Genomic DNA, 25,113 nt, shown 5'->3' on the forward strand with positions numbered 1-25,113 from the left:
TCAGATGCATAGCATATAAAACGCTTGCGTGGTTGAACACGTTGGGCTGCTTCTGCACAACGAATTTACGTAAGCACCCAAATACCATTTTTCGCAAAGGTCGTCAAATGGCAACCCGCGTTGTATGGTTTAACTTTGTCAGCAATAGATGGCGCCACTGTACGAGAAAAATCCAAACAGTGGACCAATCGCAGGGCCACATTTTTATGCATGGGGCCTATGGGCCAAGAAACTCAGACGGTAACCTACATTAAGCCTCGTTCATTAATGAAGAGCCCCATCCAAGCAAGCTACCTAGTCAAAGCCAGAACTAAGAGACTCCCCACACTGGACAGCTGCCTCGTGTTGAATTACTTTTCTACAAGAGATCGTCCCATAATCTGGTCACAGGTGCAAACAAGACACAAGTGGTGTGAATAAATTTTTATTTGTAACATGAAATTCTCCATACCACATACAGAATTTTACCTAGGGGACGAGGAAAGAAGACTTTTTTTTTTGCAATTGCACGGACAGCGTTGCAGCACTTATCAACTTGGTCATTCAAAAAACACTTGGAGCAAAAAATACACCAAATAAAAAATCCACTTTCAAAAACACTGCACAGATAAGCAGAAATAAACAAGTCCAATACAACAGCATCCAATCAAAAACTTTTTTTCTAGTCTTTTACCCTCCGTTCTCCCCAGACATTTTCTAAGTCCATCAATAGCCACCCCTTTGGAACGCCGATCTTGCTGAGACCTCAAACATACCAAGGTCTGCGAACTTGTTAAATTTTGCCTTAGACCCCGCATTTCGCCTTCTCCACTTTTTGCTGCCCCTCCAACAAAAAAGGGCGCTTTAAGACCTTGGTCACAGCCAATCGCTACATGCCCTCCCCTTCATCAAAGCATCCAGGTCACGCGGGGTGAATGGTGCTGTAAAACAGAGCTGCTCGAGTTTTGCCTTGTCTTTACTCCCGCTGCGATCTAAGAGAGAGAGAGAGAAAAAAAAAAAAGAGTACACCAGACGGAGGACAAACGCTTCTCCACACAGTCCACGGACGAAAGGTGCAAAGGTAGACGGAAAAAAAAAATGGAGAAAGCGCGCAAATGTCGTGACACGACAATTGGAAACGGCACGAGCGATGGAAGAAAGTGCGCGGAGAAGACGGATAAGAGGAGGAGGAGGAGACGGGGATAGAGCCAGCCCGCTAAGGGGACGCGTCGTTAGCCTCACACACACACACTGCTCAGCTGGGGGGAGGGAAGAGGGGGGCACTCAGGGGGGAAAAAAAGAGGAGGAAGAAGAAGGTGGTGGCAGCTGCCCTAGATGGCATCGATGTCAATGTCGTCTTCGTCGGCACCCTTAGCCTTGGTAGCAGCGGCGGCAGCGGCTGGAGGAGCCTTGGGCTGTTCTTTCAGCTCCTGGATGCTGGAGCTGATGTGGCGGTCCGAGTAGACCACCTGCATGCGACGACAACACAGTTCAGGGAGGGCTCTGGCAATGACGGGCACGCTCGCACACTTGCAAGCCCACTCCTCGTTCCGATTAAAGGGGCCCCGCAACCTCAACTTCTTTTCTAAATCCTAAATGCTTTCGGAACGTACCCAACGGACACATCCAGTACTTATTAAAGAGTAGGAGGTCACAAAGTACCACGGCCAAAAATTACTGCTCTATGCCCATTGGATAGCTTCCAAACATGCTCGAGAAAATTCTCTTTTTCCTGGACTTGCTGCGTTGTTTGGCCGCTTGAATTACGCCATTATTACAGAGGTGTAGCGGCTAATTTGCTGGTTTTCATTTCAGTTGTAGCAGCGAATGCACTCGTTGACCACTATAAAAAGAAAACTGCAAAAGCAAAACAAACGGAAGGCATATCCGCTGCAATCAGCAAATCATGCAGTGCCCCTTTGGCCTGGCAATAACCTAGCTTTCACAACGCTTCCAGGGGCCGAATTCTCTAAAAAACAGGCGTCGCTTTGAAACGGCGGGGAGGCGCCATTGAAACGCATGTGTTGTGGGGTTGTGGGCGTCGCTTTGAGGAAGGTGTTCTCCTAGTAAGTGCCGCAGAAAAGCATTGTGGCAAGGGCACGAAGCGACAAGTGAAACGATGGGGGGCAGTCGGCGTCGCTTCGCGCTCTTGCCACAATGCTTTTCTGCGGCACTTACTAGGAGAACACCTTCCTCAAAGCGACGCCCACAACCCCACAACACATGCGTTTCAATGGCGCCACCCCGCCGTTTCAAAGCGACGCCCCGTCGTTTTAGAGAATTCGGCCCCAGATGCAGTACAGCTGAACCCAACTACATCGAACCCGTTTACATCGAATTATTCTTTATATCGAACTATTTCTGCACACAGTATAGTTCTAGTGAGAATGTATAAAGAAAACTACGCTTATACCGAACAAAAATACCAGCAACAATTAATATATCAAACACCAAATGCCTCGAAAGTGTCAGAGAGTTTGTTCGATCGGAGACCACGAGAGAGTTTGGAAGACTACATTGCCGACGTCAGACAGAGTGCAAGTGAAGGGGGGCATGACGCGAGAAGCAACGACGATCCTTTGCCCACAACCTCCGAAGTGATTAATGCACTCGCACTAGTCCAGCGCTTCTCAGCTGCTCAGACTCGCCACACAATGTGGAGAAGTGCGTGCCGTCTCAGCCGGCGAGATTGTTCAAGCGGAAGATTTCGTGCAGAACTAAGGCAGTTTCACCAATAAAATGTTTTCATTAATGCTATGTGCTTCTACGATGCCCAATCACCATCCAAAAACCAGAGCCAAAAAGGACAAGGACAGAGGCAACATAAGATCAGCCCAATCCTCACAGTTTTGCTCCTGTCCAGGTGACCTCTGTCATACTTCTTTTCAGATCATGTAGCAACACACCCAATTTTCCACATGAATAGACTATTTACCCCTATTATCATCACCACGTGTATATCTGCCACAGGATGAAGCCACTCCCAAATGTTTCCAGGCGCTACTTCGGAATACATAAAAGCAGTGTAAATTACAAAACAAACTCGAATGGAAGACATTCGAGTTGAAATAAAGCAAGAATGAAGTCTGGCAGGACATGCAATGCAGATGAGGGACAACAATCTTTCGTGACAAGAACAATGTCGAGGAAGAGGGGAGCACTCGCCTCGACGTTCTCGTCCTGGGAGTCGTCCCCGTCTCCGTCCTCGGAGGAGCTCTCCTCCTCCTCAGCCTCCTGGAGCCACTTGATGAAAGGCCGGGCCCGGTCGTGGATCTCCTGGGCCACCTCCTTGCTGACGTACTTCTTGGAAACGCGCTTGGACCAGTCCAGCAGAACCTCCTCCTCCACTATGTCCTGGTCGTACAGCAGCTTCAGCAAGTGCGGCACCCGCGGAAGGAGCGCCGTGCTGTGCTCCTTCACCACCTGCGACAAGGACGAGTTTGGGGGCACATCTCAATTCTCTTGGGAAACACAGAGCACGCATGCCATCCCCTTAGGCGACAGATAGACTTGGAAGAAATGCATTGCAGAAAAATTCATCGCGAACAGCAGTTCGCTTACACTCCTTTACGCCGCCTCATATTTTACTTTTCTTTCAAGAGGCCGACAACAAACACCATTGGAGCCAGCGCGCAGCCTTAGGGCATGCCGGGCCATTGCTGCTCTCACTAAATGTTGCCAAAAAAAGCCTCATCAGATTTTACTCTACTTGCTCAAAAGACCGACAACGAACAGCACTCGAACCAGCACGCAGCCCTGAGGAACACCGGGCCGTCACCCCCAAGGAAGTAGAGATTTGTACCTGCTCGATGCCCCCGAGGAGGTATCGCTGTGCCCGGTGGTTGCCGTGGGTGAAGCGCAGCAGCAGGGGCCTCTGGGAGGCCACCTGCCCCAGGATGCTCTCGTTGAAGAGCAGCTCGCACAGCACCAGGGGGGCCTTGTCGCGAACCTCCAGCCGCTCCGCCTCGCCCACCACCTCCTTGGCGTCCAGGCCTCCGTTGGACAGGTGCCCCTTGACGTAGTTGTAGAAGATGTCCATGCGCTCCTGCTCGGTCTTCTCCAGGTCGTCGTCCAGCATCAGCCCCTTGGCGCCCGCCGTCAGGGCCTCCAGCCGACGCGCCTGCACAGATTTGTGCGCTCAGCGGCACTGCCTTCCCAGTTGCTTCTCTCTGCCTCTCGCTTTTGACGCTCCTGATGCCCAGCATAAAATGGAGAGAGAAGCGAGTGCTGGGCCTAGTAGGCACGCAAGAAGATGAAATAGGAATGACAGCAACGAAACGCCAGCAGTGGTCAACACGAAGCGCCAGTAGTGTTCAACAATAAAAGAGGCAACTGGCAGCCAATGCCGCTGAAGTGAGTAAGTGTGACCCCTCAGATCAACAGAAAAGCACAGTTGGCATGGTGTGCGAAGGGCCTGTGAGAAATACCATGTTGGGGGTTTCTAATGACACAGCAAGGTTTGCGCACTGGTCTGCGCCTCAAGTTTGAGGGGAAGAGAGATGAGGTAACCACCAATTACTGAACATAAACCAATGAATTTTCCATTAAGGGGGCAGACTGGTCTTAGAGCTTTTTTTTATTTACCAACCAATTTTAATCAAACTGCACTGCGTTATAGAGCTTTTTGTGCTGATTTCAAATCTGCCATTAGATTTTTTTGTAAGTTGATTATATTTTGAATTAATGATTAATTGCCATTATTTTGGGTCACGGTTACAAGATAACCACTCCATACAGAATGGCAATTACCACATGGCTAGGCAGGCAAATGACTAAAGAATACAACATAGGAAGAACTTTTTTGATTCAGCTATTTTTGGTCGTTTTACAACACAGGGAACTTCACTTCTCCCGCGCTCTGCCAGAAATGGCTCGCAGGTGGTGCCAATTGAACACAATAATAATTTTCCAAAGCCTTCATTTGAAAAATTTGTTTCCAACATTTTTTTTCTCCTCCACGTTCCTCCACGTATTTCGGTATCAGAAGCAAAAAGAATGAAAGTTGTACCTGCTCTGGGTGCCAAGATATCTGAGGATGAAATGCTAGCTTTGCATTGCAAGAAAAGTGCTGTTCCATTATCAAATTCTGCGCTAACTGAGCTGTAGAGTGCACTTTAAAATGCTATTATAATATAATAACAAAATATGGTGCCTTTTGATGGGGAAATTTAGACACTGATAGAAAAATGGCTGTGGAGGCCAAAAATGCCATTTTTGAGAAAATGCTTGTCTTTACTGCTTTTTGGCCCCAAAGACCCAACTGCCCCGTTAATTTTCTTTCTAAGGCATGGTAATCCTATTAGTACAGGCTTTCCAACGGGATGGTTTGAATGGAGGAGATGTCTCCAACGGCATACTAGCTTACTACACAGCCTTGCCAGCACAGTCAGTGCCAACTGTTACACACATCTGCAGTGGTGCCACTGATGAACGGTGATTTGGTGCTATTTTTGTATCAGCAAATTATTAATTTTGGAGCAATTTGGAGCACCTAAATACCAGTTTTGGAGCACCTTGGAGCAACTAAACATCAACTGCTAGATGTGTCCAAAGCATCTCTCAACACTAAAAATTGACCAGTATCGTCCAGTAATTGATGTGGAGGTCGTCATGGAATGCGCTTCAAGGTGCTTTTCCCACATGCGATCACAAATGGACGGCACAGCACAAGAATAATGGTCTTCTTGTCCCTACTAGGGGAAATCTTTTTTTCAAGGAGTCACTGAAACCGCTTCATAGTTGGCAGGCTCGAACATGCATTAAAAATAGCTTTCACAGTCAGCTCTCCCAATAGCCCAAGAATAGCGAAATAGCCAATAAAGAAAAGTTCTACAACCACAAGAAAAAGTAGCCATATTTGGCTCTTTATAAAAGCCCAACCTGTCATTCCTGGGGCAATGGGATTTTTTTTTCCACTTATTTCGAAACAGTCGCTAGAAGTCGCCAGAAGTTTGATGCAATTAAATCCCCTAAGTATCTACGCAATAGCAAAAATGCAACAAAACATAATTTGCAAGATATTTAGTTCCTTTCTGGTGTGGATAAAAGACAACCTGCAACACGATAATGAATATTGAAAGGCTTCGACAAACCTGCCTAGCAAAAAAAAAAAAAAACGCGGCTCTCGCGCCTCTTTTCTAGTTTATTAATTGTTGAGGCAAGCCCTTGTGTTTTACCTTTTCATTTTATTAGATGCAGGCGCTTGCTATCAGTCCTCGTGCACATTTCCAAGCTAGCTGGAAATGTGCACGAGAAATGCGCACAGAGCATTTTTACATGCGATTCGTGCGCGTCGGCATTGCGCGTGCGATTTTTTCACGCCCGCACGCGGCAGTTTCTACCACGCTCAAAAAATGACGCGCGTCGCGCGCGGCAGTGGGAGGAGCCTGGCAACTTGCGCCAATGGGGAGGCGCGTGCCTCATGGCGGCGGTTTTGAAGCGCTCGAGACAGCTCGGTCACGGCCGGCTGGCTCATCAGTGGTTTTTAGGCTTACCACCCTGGCAGGTATTGCATGGACGTTTTCACTAGCGACGCGGATGATGTTTTATAGTACCGATTTCGCCCACATTATAAGCTCCTTTACCACACAAGCAACTTCGTGCGCGCCTTGAGCGGTGTTTTAGATAGCGCTTAAAAGTGGTCGCTCGAGCTCCCCACACCACTTCGCGGCCGAAGCCGCCGCCATGTTGCCGCGCCGCGCGCAGCGTGCGGGTGCTTACGCGGCGAGTTTTCACAAGCAGAAAACGCTCCATGAGGTTCGTGCTTCAGAGGGACTGGCTGTTTTTCACGGCCCGCTTCACTTGCGGCAGTCCCCTCCGCGAGCCCAACAAGCGAAGCGAGAGCTTGCAGCCGACTGCGTCACGCATTCCACGAAACAGCGCTCCCGCTGGCTCTCGGAGCAGAGAGGGCCGGCAATAAACGCCACCTAAAACTACGTATTGTTTATAGCAGGAATTATTGGAAACTACAACGAGAAGGAAAGTTTTTACCCGCGGTACGCCAGCGCTGCAATGACTTGCTAGACGAAAGCACTGTATCGGCGGTACAGTGACAGCGCCAACCAAACTCACCGCGGAAAACACGATTACGGGTGCGAGGGAGTTCAAGTTATCAACCCGATTTAGTCATACATGTCTAGAGACCACTGCGAAGTAGTGCTTGTAACAGGCTGCACGCAATTGGCGCGACACAAATTTTGGCACACTTTTGGCGCACTTGCTTGCAAAATCGTGGTTTTTTTTATCAGGATGGCGCAGGAAACCTCATTTGGCGCAAATTGGCGCATTTGGCGCAGGAGTGGGAGCACTGCATCTGGAGGGAAAGGTGTCAAACCAGTTATACAAAGTGAAGTGATGTGGCAATTAAGACAAAACGAGAAGTGGCGCAGCGAACATGTCATTCTCATACGCATCTTGCCAATTTGGGATGTGCCATTTAGGGATGCAAGGAGATAAAAATGGACAACAAATGACCACAGCTTGCAGCCTTCCAAAGGGTCTCATCACACCAGAAAGGTACAGGGAAAACAACTGTTAAGGCTTACTAAACACTGAAGAAATTCAGTGCGAAATTCAGTAGTTACTGCTACTCTGGGGGACAATTATCTTTCATTCTTTTCCATTCCTATAAAAGAAAATTCTTTTAAAGCAAAGCTTTCCCTGCCTCGATGGCACTACACAACGCACTGCAGGAAAGACAACTTCACGCAATGGGTTTCACAAAATGATAAGCGAAGGCATATCAAGCGCCTCAATAATAAAAAAAAAAAAAACTCCGCGTGGTTGGAGTCTAACGTAGGTCTTGGGTTATGAAGCCGCCGTCTATCCAACTGCCGCATTCGGACTCTGCCAACACAGTTTGGATTTTGGACCGACGGATTTAGGTTGCATAGGTGAAAGCTTCGCATTTCAACCACCTGTCTTCTTAGATAAAGGGGGCTTTGAATTTTTTTTCAGAAGCAGAGATAAGTTACTAGAACCACTGGCAACCATAAAATGTGGCGTTCAAAAGCAAAACACGTGCGCCTTTCAGGATACGCAACCACGCAGCTAAGGCCAAGAAAAAATACCAGGACAAGTGGCCACAATTTGCACTGCGGCAACCCACTATTTCTTTCCCCGACAACATCAAAATTGGTGGACGGCAGGCCAGGCGGAGTGGCAAAAATGCAATGCCTGCAAACGTTCACCCTCAACGTGCGATTTCTCTTGGCGACCCTTCCTTCTTCCCACCTTGGCATCCTCGCTGGTGTCCTCGGCCCAGTCGTCGTCGACGTCGTCGCCCCAGTCGTCCTCCAGGGGCTCGTCAAACTCCTGCTGGGCACCGTCCTCGCCCGCTCCACCGTTCTGCAGCTTGCCACCACCGTTGTTGTCGGTGGTGGAGCGGCGCTCGTCCCGCGACCGGCGCTTGCTGGTCTTCTTGGACGCAGCACCACCCTCCGCAGCCGTAGCCGCTGCCGTGGCCGCTGCCGTGGCCGCAGCCACAGCCGCCGCCTGGGATCCCTTGGGCCCTTCCTGCACGTCCAACCGACCAGCCAGTCAGACAATCATCCAAGACCCAGGTTCATGCAGCACGTGGTGCAAGCTTTGAGACCTAGGACCAGCAATAGCATTGCTTATCTTTCCAAAGAACCCCCGTTACCGCCAATTTCCAGAGACAGCCCCTCCCCCCGTCCCGAAGGAACAACACCACCAACCTGGGCGGGCGGCGGGTTCTTGAGGATGAAGGTGTTGAGCTTGTGGGCGCCGTCGAGGGTGCCCGCGTGGCCGCAGGCGCGGCACTTCGTGGTGATCACGCCCTTGCGCTGCAGCACACTCAGCACCGTCTCGGGGTTGTCGCACGAGGCGCACAGCACGTAGCGGCGGATGAAGCCGTCCAGGATGTCCTGCAGCTTGGCTGCCTCGTGCGCTCCGTTGACGATGTAGCGGTCGTTCTTGGCGTCCAGCTGCGTCTGGGCACCCAGCTCGCAGCCAAAGTACTTGGTCGGGTAGGTGGGCGGCCGGTTCAGGGCCTTGGCCACCTCCGACATGTTCACCAGCACCGTCTTGATGCCGTTGCCCTTGCCCTCCACCTGCAGGGGCGAGCAGCGCCAGAGGCATCAGCTCCGACAAAATGAGGCAGGGACTCCACGCTTAGAGGAAGCCTTCGGGGCATTTTGCAAATGCCTTCTCTACAGACTGAATTCCCTCAACACAAGTGCCCCACTACCCACTCACCTTGGCAATGATCTTGGGCATCTTGTAGCGGTAGAACTGGTCCGTCAGGCCACGGTTCACGTTGACGCTCCCCATGGTGGTGGTAGTGGCTGGCGGCTCTGCCTCAGCGAGGAAACGGAGAAGGGAGACGGGACAACGACGGGGCTAGGCGCCTAGGCAGCCAGCAACGGCAGACCACCACTCACTCTCCTGACGACCGCAGCGAGGGCAGAGGGAGCGCGCACGGACTTCTCCTCCGACCCGGGGGAGAGAGGGGCGGGCAAACGACAGAGCGCACGACGACGACGAGACCGACAGGGTTGCCGACAAGTGAGCCAGCGACGACGGCTGGTCAGGCAGAGAGGGAAGAAGGGGTGGAGAGGGAGAGGGAGCTCAAAGAGCGGGGCGACGAGGGCGGCAGGGTGGCGATCGCCCGTGGGGGTGGTCGCAACTCAGCGGCAGGTGCCCCAGTGGGCGGGGAGACCGTGGCAGTGCGGAACGGAAGCAGCGTCACGGAAGAGACTAGACGAGAGTGGGGGCTTCAGCTTCGGCCAGGGAGGTCACTGTCCACCAGCAGAGGGGGGACAGCAGAGGGGGGAGAGAGAGAAGGCAGGGAGAGAATCCTTACGAGAGAGAGAGAGAAGAGAGAGAGAGAAAAGACAAGTCAGGACTGGAACGGCTGCAATCTTTGGCGGGGTCTTTTACGGGGGACAGTCTGGGTGGCGCACCACGGAAGGGAGACGAGAGAGAGAGAGAGAGAGAGAGAGAGAGAGAGAGAGAGAGAGAGAGAGAGAGAGAGAGAGAGAGAGAGAGAGAGAGAGAGAGAGAGACCATGGAGCGTGGAGGATGTGGGGACGGAAAGAGAAAAGAGAAGAAAAACAGTGAAGAGAATAAATTAGTATTTACACACACGATTAGCATGCAATCAAGCAGTGCCTGTGCTTACTGGTATTTGCAAACTACAAGTACTGGATAATGCATGCCACCAACACACCCCCTGTAAGCCCCAGCTCCGAAATTGAAGCACTCACGGACTCTGCCCCTGGCATAGGATATGCGTTTAGGTTAAGTGAGGTCCAAAGGCTACCTTCCCAAAAGGCTAAATCAGACAGCACATGGCACCATTTCACATTGCCAAACAGGCATGCCGGCTGCGAGCAAGGCATGTACTTGTGTAACAACGCATACACTGCTCGTTAGGTGGCACAAAATCCTGTTATCAATACGTCTGATGTAGCAAGGAGTAAAAAAACAAAAACAAAAAAAACGACTCGACCTTAAATCACGACTCGACCTTAAATCAGATTCTCTCGTTTCTACAATTAGGATATCTCACAAACACGCTTTCCGCCTCGGACCAAACTAGGCGTAGTTTCATGTTCAAATCTAGGAAATGCTCGACTGGTACGTTCCCGTCTTGTTAGGTTAGGCCAACGTTTGACCCAGCAGATCTAACCAATGTCCGGCAGTACTGACTTTCAAATTTCGCAGCACACATGCATATAAATCAACGGAGGGCTCACCTAATTGTTCCGTGGTAGGATCTGAAGGTTAACTGTTAATTGCATTACAAAGTATGTTTGTTTTCCTGAAAGAGAGAGAAACAAGAAAAAGGTTAAATCAGATGCAATCACAAAGCCACGCACAGCAAGCAGAGCAAGTGCCCATCTGAAATCTCCACTCAACCTAGCTCGTTCTATTTCATTTTATGCTCAAACATGGCGGCAAAAATGTGGCTGCGGGCGGCCAACCCAAGTTTGTGCACGTGCATCTCATGAGCCTCAACCGTCAATATGATGCCAGGCGATTCTCTATCACGGCAGCCGCTACAGCAAGTGCCACTCTGCAAGGGTTCCTTTAAAGTGCTCATTTAAATGCCATCACGACATACAGGTAAAAAATGACACCATAAATTCTCCACAGTTCAGACAGCTGTCAAGGGGAACATATTGTAATGACAATGCACGACTTCGAACACCCCACAATTCAAGAGCAAGGCAAAATCCAAGACCGCAGAGTGCACAATACTGATACAGAATCACACACAAAAAGTTTCTGAAAGCTATGTGAATTCCGCCAATTAACATACTCCACATCGTGCCATGCTTGGATAACTTGATACCGGAGCATTTACTAACGAACTGACTGCCTGGAGTCTGAATGCTTCTAGCAAGACCGGAAGGAAGGACATCCATTTGGTGGTAACGTTAATACGTCAAGCTACCGGTGCAGCGTATCAACTTCTGTTAACCGTTGCGTCACGCACGTCGTGATACCATACCTGCCAACCTTGGGACTTCGAAAATCGGGAGGTTCACAGCGTAAGGGGGGGGGGGTTAATGCAGCACATGCGATGTGGCCCAAAGTGATCACTCACACTGATAAGAAATCCAGTGAAAAGGCACCCCACACGCACAACACTATATTCATTGCTGTTTCCAAATAAGTTGCTCACAGTCCTCTGCTTCTCAGCGGCACGAAGGAAGTTTTGGTACTTAGTAGTCGCCAAATGCAGTTTTAAGTCTCCTTTACCGCCGTGGGCCACACTCACGTCGCATGCGCAAGTCGTCCAAAATCCGAACTGTTCGCCTTTCCTGGACGGTACGAAACACGGGAATTCTGAAGTATAACACTTCATGAAACATTGTAAATACTTCTTCTTAAGTTTCGACGATGCTACGATGTCAAGAGAGCTGTGAAAAGCAGAATGTTACTACGTTCAGTCCTCAACGCATTGTCCGGACCACATGTGAACAAAATTAGGCTTGTACACGCCGTGCACACAAACGGCTTGGATTCCCATCCGACTTCAGCTAACTACGCAGCTCATGATGGCAATTGCAATGCGGCGGCACTGCATACCAGTTCTTTTTTTGTTTTTGTTTGTTTTCGAGAGAGGGGGGGGGGGGGGGGGGCGTTTATCGGGAGAGTTATGGCTGTGCCCGTACAATCGGGAGAATAGGCAGAAATCGGGAGTCTCCCGGGTAAATCGGGAGAGTTGGCAGGTATGCTATCACCACCCTCCCATCCATGCACTAAAAACTACAGAAGAGCGTAACAATGAGCGCCTGGCTTGTCACTGAAATGTTGTGCGACAAGAGCACTAGTTCTGCATGTAGTGGCAACACACTCCACACGTGCGCAACGGCACAATACGGTGGCATTCGGCTGAAACCAATAGCTGAAAAGCTATTCACAATCTCTCTCCCTCTAATCTCCTTACCTGATAAAAATCTCAAGAGCGAGAAGCCTGTTTTTGGAGTTTCCTAAAGCCATTCCAATTATTACACTTGCCGGCAGTGTGGCATTTAACGGGAGCCTGCTCTGCACACACAGAAACTGCGCCTTAGCAAACAACAGGTCTATATCAACTGGAAACTACTTGAAAATCAACGACTTTGGAGGGGTGGTACCAAATCAAAATCGTGGGGGTGAAAAAGTGCAACCTCACTCCCAGTACCTGTAAAAGCACCAGGCAATTTTACTTTCCAAGCTTTAGCAAAAAAACACCACAGCCCTGGGCTCGGCTACACTGGAGTACACAATACAGCCACAAAGAAAAGACTGACGTTCCCTTCAGCGTCCATTAAAGGTTGCCAACAGAACTATCTTAGCATTGTGCGCCTCTGTTACCACTAAAAGCCAGGCCTGTGTGGGCATTCATAAACTGCCCGGCCAACGTATTCACTACCACAACCACTCTGGCATGCCACGACTCCTACACAGTCTCAGTTAGCGTCAGTAAATAAAGGCTTTTGGAGTATCGGCACTCTTTTCTGATTGTTATGTGCCGCTGGAATTTTCATTGGTCGGTCGGCACCAAGTGATATTTGTTTACATATGGGCGCAGCCATTTTGTTTCTGGGCGGCTCTCCTCTCTCTCTCTTTCTCTCTGCTGCGCAGACACTAACTAGAGCGGCCGGTCACACTCTGCCCGTCACAACCGGCGGTGGTTTCGTTGGGAGAGATGGCAACACTGCAAGCCAGAAACAAAATGGCCCCCAGATGCTGCCGGGTGGGTGCACGAAGTGGCACTACTCTTAAGCGAAGCTCATTTAGTGACGCTAGTCGTAGTGGCCCTCTCCGTGGTCGCTCCTGCCACAACGAGAGTGAGAAGAGGAGGAGGAGGAAAGGAGAAGGAGGAGAGGCGGCCACATACCTGTCTTCTCGTTTATCGTGAAGACGGCCGGCAGTGGTGGTGGTCAGGGTCCCCCGGAAATGCATAAACCTGTCCGGCTCAAGGGTGCTGCTGCTAGGCTCTATCTGTTGCCGGTAGTTCGCTGGATTGCCTCGTCCCAAGAATTCTGCACAAACACCACCAGGGGGGAGAGTGGGGAGAACGACACTGTTACGCCCGCGCAGGATACCCCAACAGCCAGCGTTGCTCAGTGTACATAGGGCTGTTCATTTTCGGGTTTTATAGTCGTTTTTTTTTAAGTCGGTGGGTAAAAATCGGGCGCTATTTTTCAGACTAATAATCAAGAAGAAATCAGTTTTTTTGTAGGACCATTCTGAAATTCGGGTTTTTTTTTGGGGGGGGTTAAATCTACAAACGTACTACGTACAGTCTACGCTCGTTACAGCGGATCCGGCAACAACGGACTTTCGGTTACAACAGACCATTTCTGTTGGTTTGTCTGGTACCCATGCATTTTAAATGGAGTCCACTCCGCTCACAACGGACCCGGCTAGAGCAGACTATCGGCTACAACAGACTAAATTTTAGGCGAAAATTGTTTCGACTGAACGTTTATAGCGGACTTCCGCGGGGCCGACGCCCGGTGTGCTTTTTCGTTTATTTTGGCAAGAAAACTGGCAACATTGCTTGCAGCCAGGTCATTGGCGCAGCCAAGCCAAGCCAGTGGCTTTTTTTTTGTGCGACCAGCGGCATGAGCGGCAGGGTAGCTGATTTCACTGTCGGATAAATTAAGCGTAATTAACGCTGTTGAACACGAGGAAAAACAGGCTGACATCGCCAGAAGTACAAGCCTGTCTAAGCACAGTGTCCGCTGTACCGTCAAGAACAAGGCCGCTGCCGATAAACGTGACTCCGGTGAGATTGAAAACAGGGCAATCGAATACTCGAAGTGGTGCACTCGGAGGCGAGTCTGCCCTCGTCAGTTTTTTTATGTAATAAAAAACTCGGGTTCAGTGAAGTTCGGCTTTTATTATTCCCACGCATGCATCGTTCCCGTTACGTTCGGTGAAAAAGGTAAGAAATGCCTCAACTAGGGGTTGTTCCCCATTGTGTGCAATCTGCCGGTAACCGTGCGCAGTCCAACTGGTCTAACTTTCGATTTTACAGCTGACCGTCATCAGATTATTTCATTACATCTGTTTCAATGACCAGAATAAAATCGCTAAAAATGTGGAATCTACCTTGAGGGAACGTCAGGCAGCGATCCGATTTGTTTGACGAACGGTTTCGGGAAAACCTGCCTCGTCGTGAGGGGATTTAAAAGAGCCTAGCTAATGCTGATGGGCACGACTGATGTTTTATAGCTGGTTTATAATTGCGCCTAGTTATATTCTTGCGTTATTTGCTCAGCTCATCTTGCGTCTTTACACGCTTGACCACATGTGCTAGGCCTTTTCGAAGTGCCGGTGCTAAGTTTTGGAAACGGTGTTTACGCGATTCTTTCCCTCGCGTGAACACTGTGCAGAGGTGCTGCAGGCGTGTAGAAAGAACAAAGTGTATGGACTATGCATGCAATATCGGCCAAAGTACCCACTGTAGGGCTCATAGCCCCCCCCCCCCCGCCCCCTCCCCCGTCGGATACTGCATACTTCGGCTACAGCGGACGTTTTTTTCCGGATTCAGAGGGTCCGTTGTAACGGGCGTAGACTGTAATACAGTAGCCAACAGATTTTTTGGACTTGGAGGGGAAGGAAAAATAGTCCGAATAAAAGAGCCGTCCGAAAAATCCCATGACCCATTACTAATATGGGACAACTGGCGGGGTTCCTCGGGAAAGTCAGTAGTATTCAGCAAGTCCAAATTTTTGAAGTCCAAAAAAAAAAAAAAAAAAAAAAAAGAATCAGTCGGCTACTGTACACTGTTTTAATGAAGTTATCACGAGTTTTTTAACTCCAAATGCATTTAAATTGGTGTCGGTTTCAAGTTGGTAATCGAGAGACACCAGGGTTTTCTATGTAGCAAGTACTCTCGGAAATTTGATGCGTTTTTGGAAATTAATCAGTAATGATGACTGTAAAGAGCACTGATAACTCCTTAAGAAATGAAATGTTTTATTCATTAAAAGCTGATCAATGATTTTTTACACACCCTTGTTTATATACATTATCTGCATGGGCAACACGGCCTCCATTCAAGACCTGTACAATTGTTGAGCGTACCTCAGCCAGAAAAAAGTTCTCTCGACATCCTAGCCTCCACTAGCTATAGGCACAACAATGTCAGTGCACCATTTGCCAGCCTGCGGTAGCGAGCGATAGAGCCATGCCAAAACTCAATGTGCTTAAAAGCTGCGTTTGTGGGGTTGCTTCCTGCAAGTGCTTGTTGAGAACAGCGGACTGTCAGCCCGCGATTAGGCAGATCACTACGTTGAAATGGGTCCATTTGGGGAGAAAATCGGGTTCAAACCAATTCTTCTGAAAGATGTTCACAGGCAGTACAAAAAAAAAAAAAAAAAAAAGAAGGGCAAAATCGAGTTTTTCCCGAAAACAAACAAACCCAAGAATACACCGGTTGCAAAACTCCCTACAGGCCAAGAACATCAAAAACCGGTCCGTGGTTGACCCCCTGCTCTTGGAGCAAAACAGGGGCAAGCGTAGAGCAAGCTCCTTAGCCTGTCATCTGACGGCACAGAGGTGAAGTAGTACTCAAGCGCTTGTGGTTGCTGCCGCTGTAAGTCATTAAGGAAAAACGGTGGAAGCATAAGGTAAACTCTGCCGACAGTCACTTCTGACAAACACCACCTCACAGGGAGTCCCCACGCATGCACACATCTGCACTTTCACGCGGCCCCTAAAAACTCCTGTTCTCAGACATAAGGAACAAGAGTAAAGCCACCATGAAGAAAACGGCGCTTAGAACTCTTGCACATCCCCTTACTCGCTCTTTAACTAAGCATCCGAGATATTACAGCCAGAAAAAGCTGCCTGGGTAAGACAATGACACCAGCCGCTCACCAGACAGCAAGGAAAGAAAAGACAAAGAACCACTCCCGCTCTGTAGCAGCAACAGGCAGGAAGTAGTAGCTTCGGGTGTCGTTCACACGCTGAGGAAACACGATCATGTAGCCAGGAGTGCGTGGTGCTTGCCTGTGTTTACATACACAGGATCCCGAGGCCTCTTTCCCTCTCCCATTCACACTTGCGACTGCCACACACTGCTGCAGGCCCTGCTCTTAGCCGTGCATTGTGCCACCGTTAGTACATACACATGCACCACCAGTTAATTTCTGTGCCCCCCCCCCCCCCTCGTTTCATGCAATACGTTTTACCCCCCCCCTTAAATCCCCTTTTGCCATCTCAGTACCAGTAAATGTCTGGCACACAATTCCAGAAATATTTCGCAGACTCGCTCGATTCCTTTCATCACTCCACTTGTACACACCCCGATTTTCACGACATAGCCAGAGACATCAGAAGATACAGATCAAGCCAAACCAAATGGCGCACAAGGTCGATTATCCCAGCAATTCAGTCAGTGCGTCAATTTCGGACAAAATTTACGAATATCAATCAGCTTTTGATCCTTAACTGAGGGGCACTAACGATAGCGTTTGCACTCCCAACAACTTTCATTTTTTGCCAGAACCAAGATCCCTTTTGCACAATATACAGGAGTGCAACATCAAACATTAGATTCGTTGGAGCAATTTTCGGAGGACGAAAATCTTGGTTCTGGAAGAGGAAAATTCAAATTACAGTAAAAATATACTTTAATTTTGGAGCACTAAATCCCACATTTGGAGCAGCTTAGTTATGAAAGATGTGCAAACGATTTAAAGCAGGTTCAGACACGCTTTAGCTTCGGAGGACAAGGTCCTGCAACCGTGACCAACAAATTCTGCATAACCGAGTTCACAAAGATCAAGTTGAAAGAACAAAAGAAAACAAAAAAAGAGAACGATATAAAAGCTGCCAATGATAGTTCTATTTGTACTTTAAAGTACTATCAGCTCAAGTACGTGCCCTCTACGTGTACTCTACATGCCCTCTACGTGTAAAGAACGAGTTAAAAGAACCTGCCCTTATAAATGGCCGGCCCTAACGTAATTGCATAACAAATAGGTCTTCCACCTGGACAGCATCTGGCTACAATAATACGAGTACGAAAAAACTTTCAATACCACCGGAAGCTATCAGCAGCACCAACAGTGCAATAACACGTGCTTCCGAGCAGATAGCTGAAGATGCTTATCAAAACTGGGCTGACAACGATAACCCACATAGGTGCGCTCAGTGGCCGCTATCACACGTCAGCCCTTTTCCTGTGTTTAACAATACAGGGGTACCTGTGCTGAAAGAAGTTGCAACACACATTAAAGAGAGTTCAGTTTCGGCGTAGGTATAGGGAACTAGAAGACACATAGCTGGCATAGGCTATGGTCTGCGTATGAAAGCATCAGCTGTCCGCCTGCGCAACTGGATTGGATTGGATGACTTATACCCCTGCTACACTAGGGTCCAAATGTCATTTGAACCAAATGTCATTTGACTCGAATGGGTTGCTTCAAATGCCATTTAGAATCCGCTGTGCTACACTACAACTTCGATGGCATTTAAAAGCTTTCACAACTGCTCGCTGTGCTGTAGTGGCGCTGCTGCCCCGTTTCGTTTTCGTACACTAATACAACAATCAAACTTAGGAGCAGTCCGAGGCAGTAAAATGATATCAAATTAGAAGAGACACCAGTTTATGGCTACCTTGCGTTGTTTTTTTTTTTTTTTGCAACTGACCAACTGGTTTTGAGTATGAAAATTAAATATGTTGATTTCGTATTTTAAGTAAATAAACAGTGAACAAAGTTGAAGAAACAAAAATATTTTGTTTGTTTTACGTACGGAAGCATTATATTTTTTATTGCCGATCGAAGACGCTGCGTCCGAGAGTGCTGGAAATGGCATTTGAAATCTTAAATGTCTCTCTCGGTGCTCATTTGGCTCGAGTGTCATTTGAGCCAAATGGCATTTGAAAACCTAGTGTAGCAGCACAACTTGGCATTTGAGTCAAATGACATTTGGTTCAAATGACATTTGGACCCTAGTGTAGCAGGGGTATTACAAAACTCAACGTTGCCAATGCGTTTATTCTTTGCTAAGAGTTAGCGAAACTGAGAAGCTGTATGCCTAGGCAGCCATTTCGGCACAACGTGGCGCAATTTAAACGAATTTCATGCTTTTGGTGCAGATTGGCTCAAAAACGTGAAATTGTTATCAAAATGGCGCAATTGGCGCAGCCGTTCCGCCCCTGCACATGTTGCATTTGGAAACATTTTTCGTTTCATCACCTCGAGACACACAGACGTGGCAGCTGGGAGTTTAAGCAGCCTACCCTGCTCTGGTGATACCTCTGCAAAGACACAGCGAGACCCCACCAGCCCCTTTTGCGGTGCATGTGCAACTCGGCCATTCTGTAAACATCTTTCCGTGCGGTTACAGCAAGCGCAAGCCATGAAATCAGAAAAAGAGTACAGAGTATTTATCATTGCGCCTATAACTTTAGCCTACCCTATTTATCCAAAAAATGCCGGAAGGGGGGGGGGGGGAGGGAATGACCATGCTATCCCTCGACAACTTCACAACAGCTCCAAGCGCAAGTCCTAAGCCGCAGCCACCCCATCTCTTTTTTAAATATGTTCGAGCCTCCAAGATAATATTTGCGCCATTCTGCCCTCAAACGGCCCCAAGACGCACGTAATAAAGGCATCACTTCATTAACCACAACAGAATACTATTGGGAAAAAAAAAAAAAAAAAAGGACAATCAGATATGCCGTTTGCGCGCGCCGTTTTTGAGCCTGTGCGTACAAGGCTTTCCATCAACGTCAGTTCAACAACAATGGAAGCCGCCCGGGGCAACAAATGTGAGACACCCATAACCGCATTCAACGCCTCTGGACAAAGCAAATGCTAGCGGGGGGGATAAATGATGCCAGCTGTGCAAGAGCAGGCACAATGCGAGCAGATTAAAAACCAAGTGTCAATAACGTCGCGCAGCAAAAGGCAGTCCAGGAACTGCAGCTTTGGCAGCTCGCGTCAGGAAGGTAACGAATTTAGAGTTGAGTCTTCGAGGTCGTCACAGCATCACACGAGACTGTACACACATCTGTAAAGCGATTGCTTATATGTCACGTCGAAGGTCTCTGCCGTACAATGCCCCTAAACCACAAAAGGCAGAAGGAATTTCTAACTTCCACAGACGGACGAGCAGTGCTGACGTGGATCCCTCTCCCCAGCCCTCGTAACTGCTTCTACAGGTACGAGAACAGCTGCCTTGCTAATTGGATTCCCCTCTGACGCAGCTGCCGAATCAATACAGGGCGCTGCTGCGTCAGGTAATTTTTTCGCTGTTACTTTAGAATAAAAATTCCCCACTTCTGCTTTTAAAGGACACTGAAGTGAAGAGAAGGACGTCAGACAAGGCGGCACAATCTCTCCAATGTTATTCACAGCATGTCTACAACAAGAGGTATTCAGAACATTGGATTGGGAACCTGTGGGGGCATAAGGGTTAATTAACGGAGAATACTTCAGTAACCTCAGATTTGCTGATGACGTTGCCTTTGCCAAGTAACTGGGGGCACGAATTGCAAAGCATGATTACCGCACTGGGCAAGCAGAGTATAGAATCTTGGGCCTGAAAATCCGCTAGCCACATTGAAAGTGCCGCCAACCTATTTTTCATCACCGTACCACTCCCCAACACACTGACGTACACCCGAACACGGAATCATTACTCGTGAGAGTAACTGCCCGAAGTAAATGATTGGTTGATTTGATTGATTGATTATGAGGTTCAATGCGCCGACACTACACAGGCGATGAGGCACGCCGTGGTATAGGGCTCCGGATTAATTTCGGCCACCTGGGGATCTTTAATGTGTGCTGAAGAAGCCAATGATTGGACCGTAACTCTCCCGGCTACCCAATCGTAAGTTCTGCTATATCGGCCCTCAGCTGTTTTCAACATTTCCTCCTTAGCAACGTGCAACACCACAACACGTATCAAGCGAAAATTCTCTCACAAGCTTTCCAGACAGGGCAAGTGAAAAGAAATGTTTCTGCTGAATAAAACCGGGATCGAAAATTCCCAGAGTAGAAGCAACGAAATAGACAGGTCAACTTAACTCTGAAACTACCCAAAGTTTAGAGCCTATGTGGCCGTGACGTATGGGGTCAAGCGCAAGATCTCATGGGCACAGCTCCCCCCCACAGATCCTGAACTTGCAACAGTAGTACCTCGCATCAAATACTCTGCTCAATACTGGCGCACGAAGCACGAGTTAAAGCTGCAACAAGCTTTCCCAAGCTCCTCGAAAACTTGCCTCCACACGAAGCAGACGGCATATCAGTTCATCAGGTGCACGCATACACACAAACACCAAGCCTTAAGAACTTTGCACTTCCCCAGTTAATGGACTCCTTTGATTTGTAATGGCAAGAAAAATGCAGACATTTTGTTTACCACCCAGGTGGGCGGTTATGTTCGCATGAAAGGCCTTCTCGCTGCTCTATGCACAGACGAAATTGCTGTAGATATTGGCAAGCTAGACACACCAATGGCATCGGTGGGGCTGGAATAATTTGGCCTAAGCATGGTCGTTGCTTGAAGGTAGGCTTTCTTTCCGTTCCTTTTCCGATCGTCCTTTGCTTTCTATTCATGAACATGCCCTGCCCACGCCACTGATTCCTTGAATACATTGATTTGATTGATTGTAGGGTTTAACGCGCCAACGCAACGCAGGCGATGAGGCACGCCATATAGTGGAGGGCTCCGGATTAATTTTGACCACCTGGGGATCTCTAACGTGCGCCGAAATCTCGTACACACGGGCGTTTTTGCTTTTCGCCTCCGTCAGAAAAGCGGCCGCCGCGGCCGGAAACCGACCCCGCGTCCTCGTGCTCAGCAGCGCAACGCCTTAGCCACTGAGCCACCGCGGTATATGACTCCTTGAATCCAACTGCCACGGCTTCAGAAACAGATAGTTCGTTTCTAACCTTGGAAGCACTCCCTTTAGTATACATTAGACCTAACTGGCACGACGAAACAATGATGAACTTCAAGAAACCATACCCATTGTTTCCTTTTTTTTTGTGAGGGGTGGCATGTGCTACTGTGTAGTGCGTCGTATGCGCCCTCCTAGTTTCCTATGAGGCAGCAAATGTTTCTTTTAACACTCAAAATAAAAATAAAACACCACACATACTTCATGCCCACCTCATTCCCTACAGCAGTGACATCATGCTATCACAGTGTTGACTTGCTTCCGTGGTTATCAGACCTATTTTCGCTTAGTACAACTTTGTGCGTGCACTAGCAATCTTGTATGTGTCCTTGTGCAATCTCCCAGGGGTGCCATGATAGCTAAAATCACTGAATCATGCCCGAATGTGGCTATTTTCACTTTTTCTCAAGAGTAAAATGAACGTAATGAAAGTAAACTGGCTGAATAACTTGGAACGAGCCAACAACAATGTAACCGCCAATCTGATGCAACTTTTTTGATTGCTCTTTCAGGCGCCGAGCGAAAATGAGCACAGCTGGTTACTTGGGCATAAATAAACAGCCTAGGCCCTGCAACAAGACCGCACTTCCTAGAATTCGCTTGCATACTAGGAAACACCGTTTTTTTTCTCTCTCTCTCAGAAAACCAGGACAGAAAAATTAGTCCTTAAGAACTCGCAACTTCTGGGTGCATTCAGCAAAAAACATCCAGTGGACACTAAGGAATGCGATGTGCAGACTGAATGTGTTACAATTACTCCACCTCAATCCTATGCAACACACATTACCGTATTTTCCGGCCTATAAGTCGCACTTTTGTAGAAGTCGCACCCCCCTCAAAACGACATTTTTACCGAAAAAAAAAAGCATATAAGTCGCACCAGTATATAAGACGCACCGGTGAACAAAACGCACTTGTTAATCGGGTAAACTCACCAAGGATCAGTTCGTGAGAAAGTGCGGCAAAAGTACACTGTTGCGGTGGATAAGACGCACCAACGAAAATTTCAGAAAAAAAAAGGCGACTTATACACCGGAAAGTACAGTAAAAGCCAATCAAAATACCTCCTGCTGCTAATGGAGAGAGGCTGAGAGGCCAAGAGTCTGCGCAGTACGTTAACATAATTTAGACAACTGGACAGTGCCAGCTGGCTTTATTAAAAAGGCCTACCAAACGAGAGGACAGCACGCTTAGCAGGTGCAGTGGAGTCGATATGTTCACCCATCAGCTGACGAGTCGCAAAAGTAAAAAAAAAAAATCAATGCACCCCCAACAAGCCAACCCCACAGTTTCCACAAATCCTTTATATTCGTCACTGCATACGTGACCACATACCCACTCCGGCAGCCGTCCCATTTCTCCGATTTCACTCGGTCAACTTGAACACAAAAACATGCCGGCACTACACCTAGTCTGTGCAAAGGCACGGGACGTAGAATTTTATAACACATACAATCTTTAAAACACGAATGTGGGTGAAATTCTGTGTAGTATGGCACCTTATTCAACAAAGTTAGTAGGTGAGGTGTACATTTCCGCCAGAAAATAGTGAATCCATGGCGTCACACCTACAAAGCTAGTACGACAAATTTCCCAAAGTTAAGGCTCGAATCACGTGGAAAAACATTTTTTGCCTGCTGACTGATACATCACTTTTAACAGGGATTCTAATGTAGCTGGTAATCAAGGTGTCGTGCACACCAAAAATCTTTGTGCGGACCTCTGAGCAACCAAAACAGACGCAACCAGGCTGTTTGTTAAACGACCGGTCAGCTGCTATGCGGGGTGAAACGACCTACCACCAAACGCCTCCTGCGACAACGACTAAAAAAAAGAAAAAGAAAAGACGACCGTCATCAGTCGGTCCACGGGCGATGCGGTACGCGCACAAACAACTCGCGCGAGATGGAAAAAATAGAAAAAAGAAGCTGGGCCGACCGAGGGGAGCTGATTAAAATGCATAACGCAGCCAACACAACAGAACGCCCCGCGAGAGGGAGATCTTGACAAGACGGCGAACGGCCTGAGGGACAAAAATACACAAGATATCGCGGACAGGGCCAGCGGCAAATAACAAACATTCGCCACGTAGCTTCCCGCTTCCACAAACCGCTCTTCGCAGTCGGAAAAAAAAAAAAAACACGCACAGGCACGGCGACCGAATATTAAAATTCGGAAATGGACGCGGTGTCGGGATTTTTTCTCGCCAGTTTAGGCCGACAATCCTTGGAGTTAACAGGCCGAAACCGCACCGACGCGACCGTACGGACTACTCGACGGTCACATGTTAGGCCTACAACCCGAGACAGTCCCACGGGAAGCCCTGTCAGTGCGCGACTGGGACAACGTGCTCGCCACGAGCTCGTGGGGTGAGGGGTTCAGAACCGCGGTCGGCACGATTGCGTCACAAAACGTCGCGCGGGGTGTTTTCGCCCCAGACGAGTACGTGAACCCGCCGCCGAGCCTCGAGAGAGAGTTTGGGGGGAGGAGGAGGCTACACGGTCCCTCGAATCGGTCGACAGCGCAGAACTTTTTTTCTTGTTTTGCGGGGGTTAGAAGACGTTGCCCGTTTTTGCACCGTTCCGTGTCAAGAGACTCGCGGACGGACACCCCCGGGCGCCTTACGGCAGGAGAAGACGTCTAGGCCTAACGTATGTTGCGTATTCGCGCCGCGCCTGCTGTACCACATCATCGGAATCGAGGCGAGAAACAACAGAAGTGAAACAGAAACGGAATGAAGAAAACATTACTGCCACGACAGCTGAGTAGCGGCGATCGCGGCCGCCTTCGCCAGGCTGCCAGCAGTAGTAGCCAGTGCCACATCGAAAGGTTCCCCAGTCGCCCCCCGTCACGCAACGGGGTTGCGAAAGGTTAAAAAACGTTCACTCACCGATCCACCAAAATAAAGACGTCATATAAAACTGTTGACCAGTGCTGTTGTGTGCTGAGAAACACGGTCGATGTTCAATCCCCGGAGAAATGGTGACGACTGAGGTGGACCTCTTCCACCGACGTCTGCCGCCGCGGAACCGGAAAGAAAGAGAACACAATAAATTAGAGGCGAGATTGGGAAGCGATCGACGCTAGCGTAGACACCTGCGGTGAAGAGAAAACTAGACGGACGGGGGCCAAATCGCAGCACCATCTAAAGGCATCCGACCCCGTCGTCGTGCCATAACTCGAGACGGCTGATGACACTGGCGCGAGACACGCGCAACAAAAAAAAATGGGGGACCCCGCTGTCGTCTCGGAAGTGCGGCCGATACGAACGGTGAAAGCCAAAGCTGCGCGGCGGCTGAACGGAAGGCCCACGAAATCGGGCAAAAAGGCAGCGATAGCGAGCGAACATAACAATCCACGTACCCGCAATCGGCAAGTCTGCAGCGCAGCAGCGGGCGACGAACGACGCATCTGCAATGGAGCTCACGGTTCCCGGATGTGTCTCATTTCGCCGACGAAAAAGAAAGAGAAGGCAGCAGCCGAACATGAAAAATACAAACGACTCGCCGCTCGCGTTTGCGAAAGAATTGTAATTTTTACAAACTTTAACGAAGCGAGAAAACTTTATTTTGGGTTTACAGCTCCGATTCCTTTTGAAGAAGATACGTGAATCCCGGGAAAAGCGCTTGGTTAGTGTCAATAAAATTTCAAACGTTCATGTTTCTTTATAGATTTCAAAAAAAATTCTGCTTATGAAAAATTTTCTGCCAGAGTGTCACTTTATTTTCGGCGTCAGTTTAGTA

At 48.7% G+C, this 25,113-nt stretch overlaps 1 protein-coding gene across 2 annotated transcripts; it reads right to left on the reverse strand.

Moving 5' to 3' along the window:
* Positions 1–408: 408 nt before the first annotated feature.
* Positions 409–24,892, reverse strand: Eif5 (eukaryotic translation initiation factor 5). 2 transcript variants are annotated; one of them, XM_077680456.1, is made up of 10 exons: positions 24,734–24,892; positions 24,261–24,385; positions 13,334–13,478; positions 10,698–10,762; positions 9,196–9,889; positions 8,676–9,050; positions 8,212–8,493; positions 3,782–4,099; positions 3,145–3,402; positions 409–1,448 (listed from the first exon to the last, which is right to left on the reverse strand). In XM_077680456.1, the coding sequence occupies exons 5-10, from the start codon at positions 9,268–9,270 to the stop codon at positions 1,311–1,313; spliced, it is 1,446 nt and encodes a 481-aa protein (XP_077536582.1). In that variant the 5' UTR covers positions 9,271–9,889; positions 10,698–10,762; positions 13,334–13,478; positions 24,261–24,385; positions 24,734–24,892; the 3' UTR covers positions 409–1,310. The 2 variants fall into 2 exon arrangements, with proteins under 2 accessions (XP_077536582.1, XP_077536583.1); XM_077680457.1 differs by lacking the exon at positions 24,734–24,892 and adding an exon at positions 24,467–24,650.
* Between the last annotated feature and the right edge of the window lie 221 nt (positions 24,893–25,113).

The sequence above is a fragment of the Haemaphysalis longicornis genome, unplaced genomic scaffold (genome assembly GCF_048455015.1).
Source record: "Haemaphysalis longicornis isolate Haplotype H1 unplaced genomic scaffold, Haemaphysalis longicornis Haplotype H1 scaffold_8, whole genome shotgun sequence".
Classification (NCBI taxonomy): Eukaryota; Metazoa; Arthropoda; class Arachnida; order Ixodida; family Ixodidae; genus Haemaphysalis; species Haemaphysalis longicornis.

Bases quoted from the DNA above. Each gene is read 5' to 3' on its own strand.
- Eif5 (XM_077680456.1), bottom strand. From the start codon at position 9,270: ATGGGGAGCGTCAACGTGAACCGTGGCCTGACGGACCAGTTCTACCGC. The intron at 9,051-9,195 runs GTGAGTGGGTAG...TCGCCCCTGCAG, and splicing joins TGCCCAAGATCATTGCCAAG to GTGGAGGGCAAGGGCAACGG. The intron at 1,449-3,144 runs GCGAGTGCTCCC...CGTCGCATGCAG, and splicing joins CCCAGGACGAGAACGTCGAG to GTGGTCTACTCGGACCGCCA.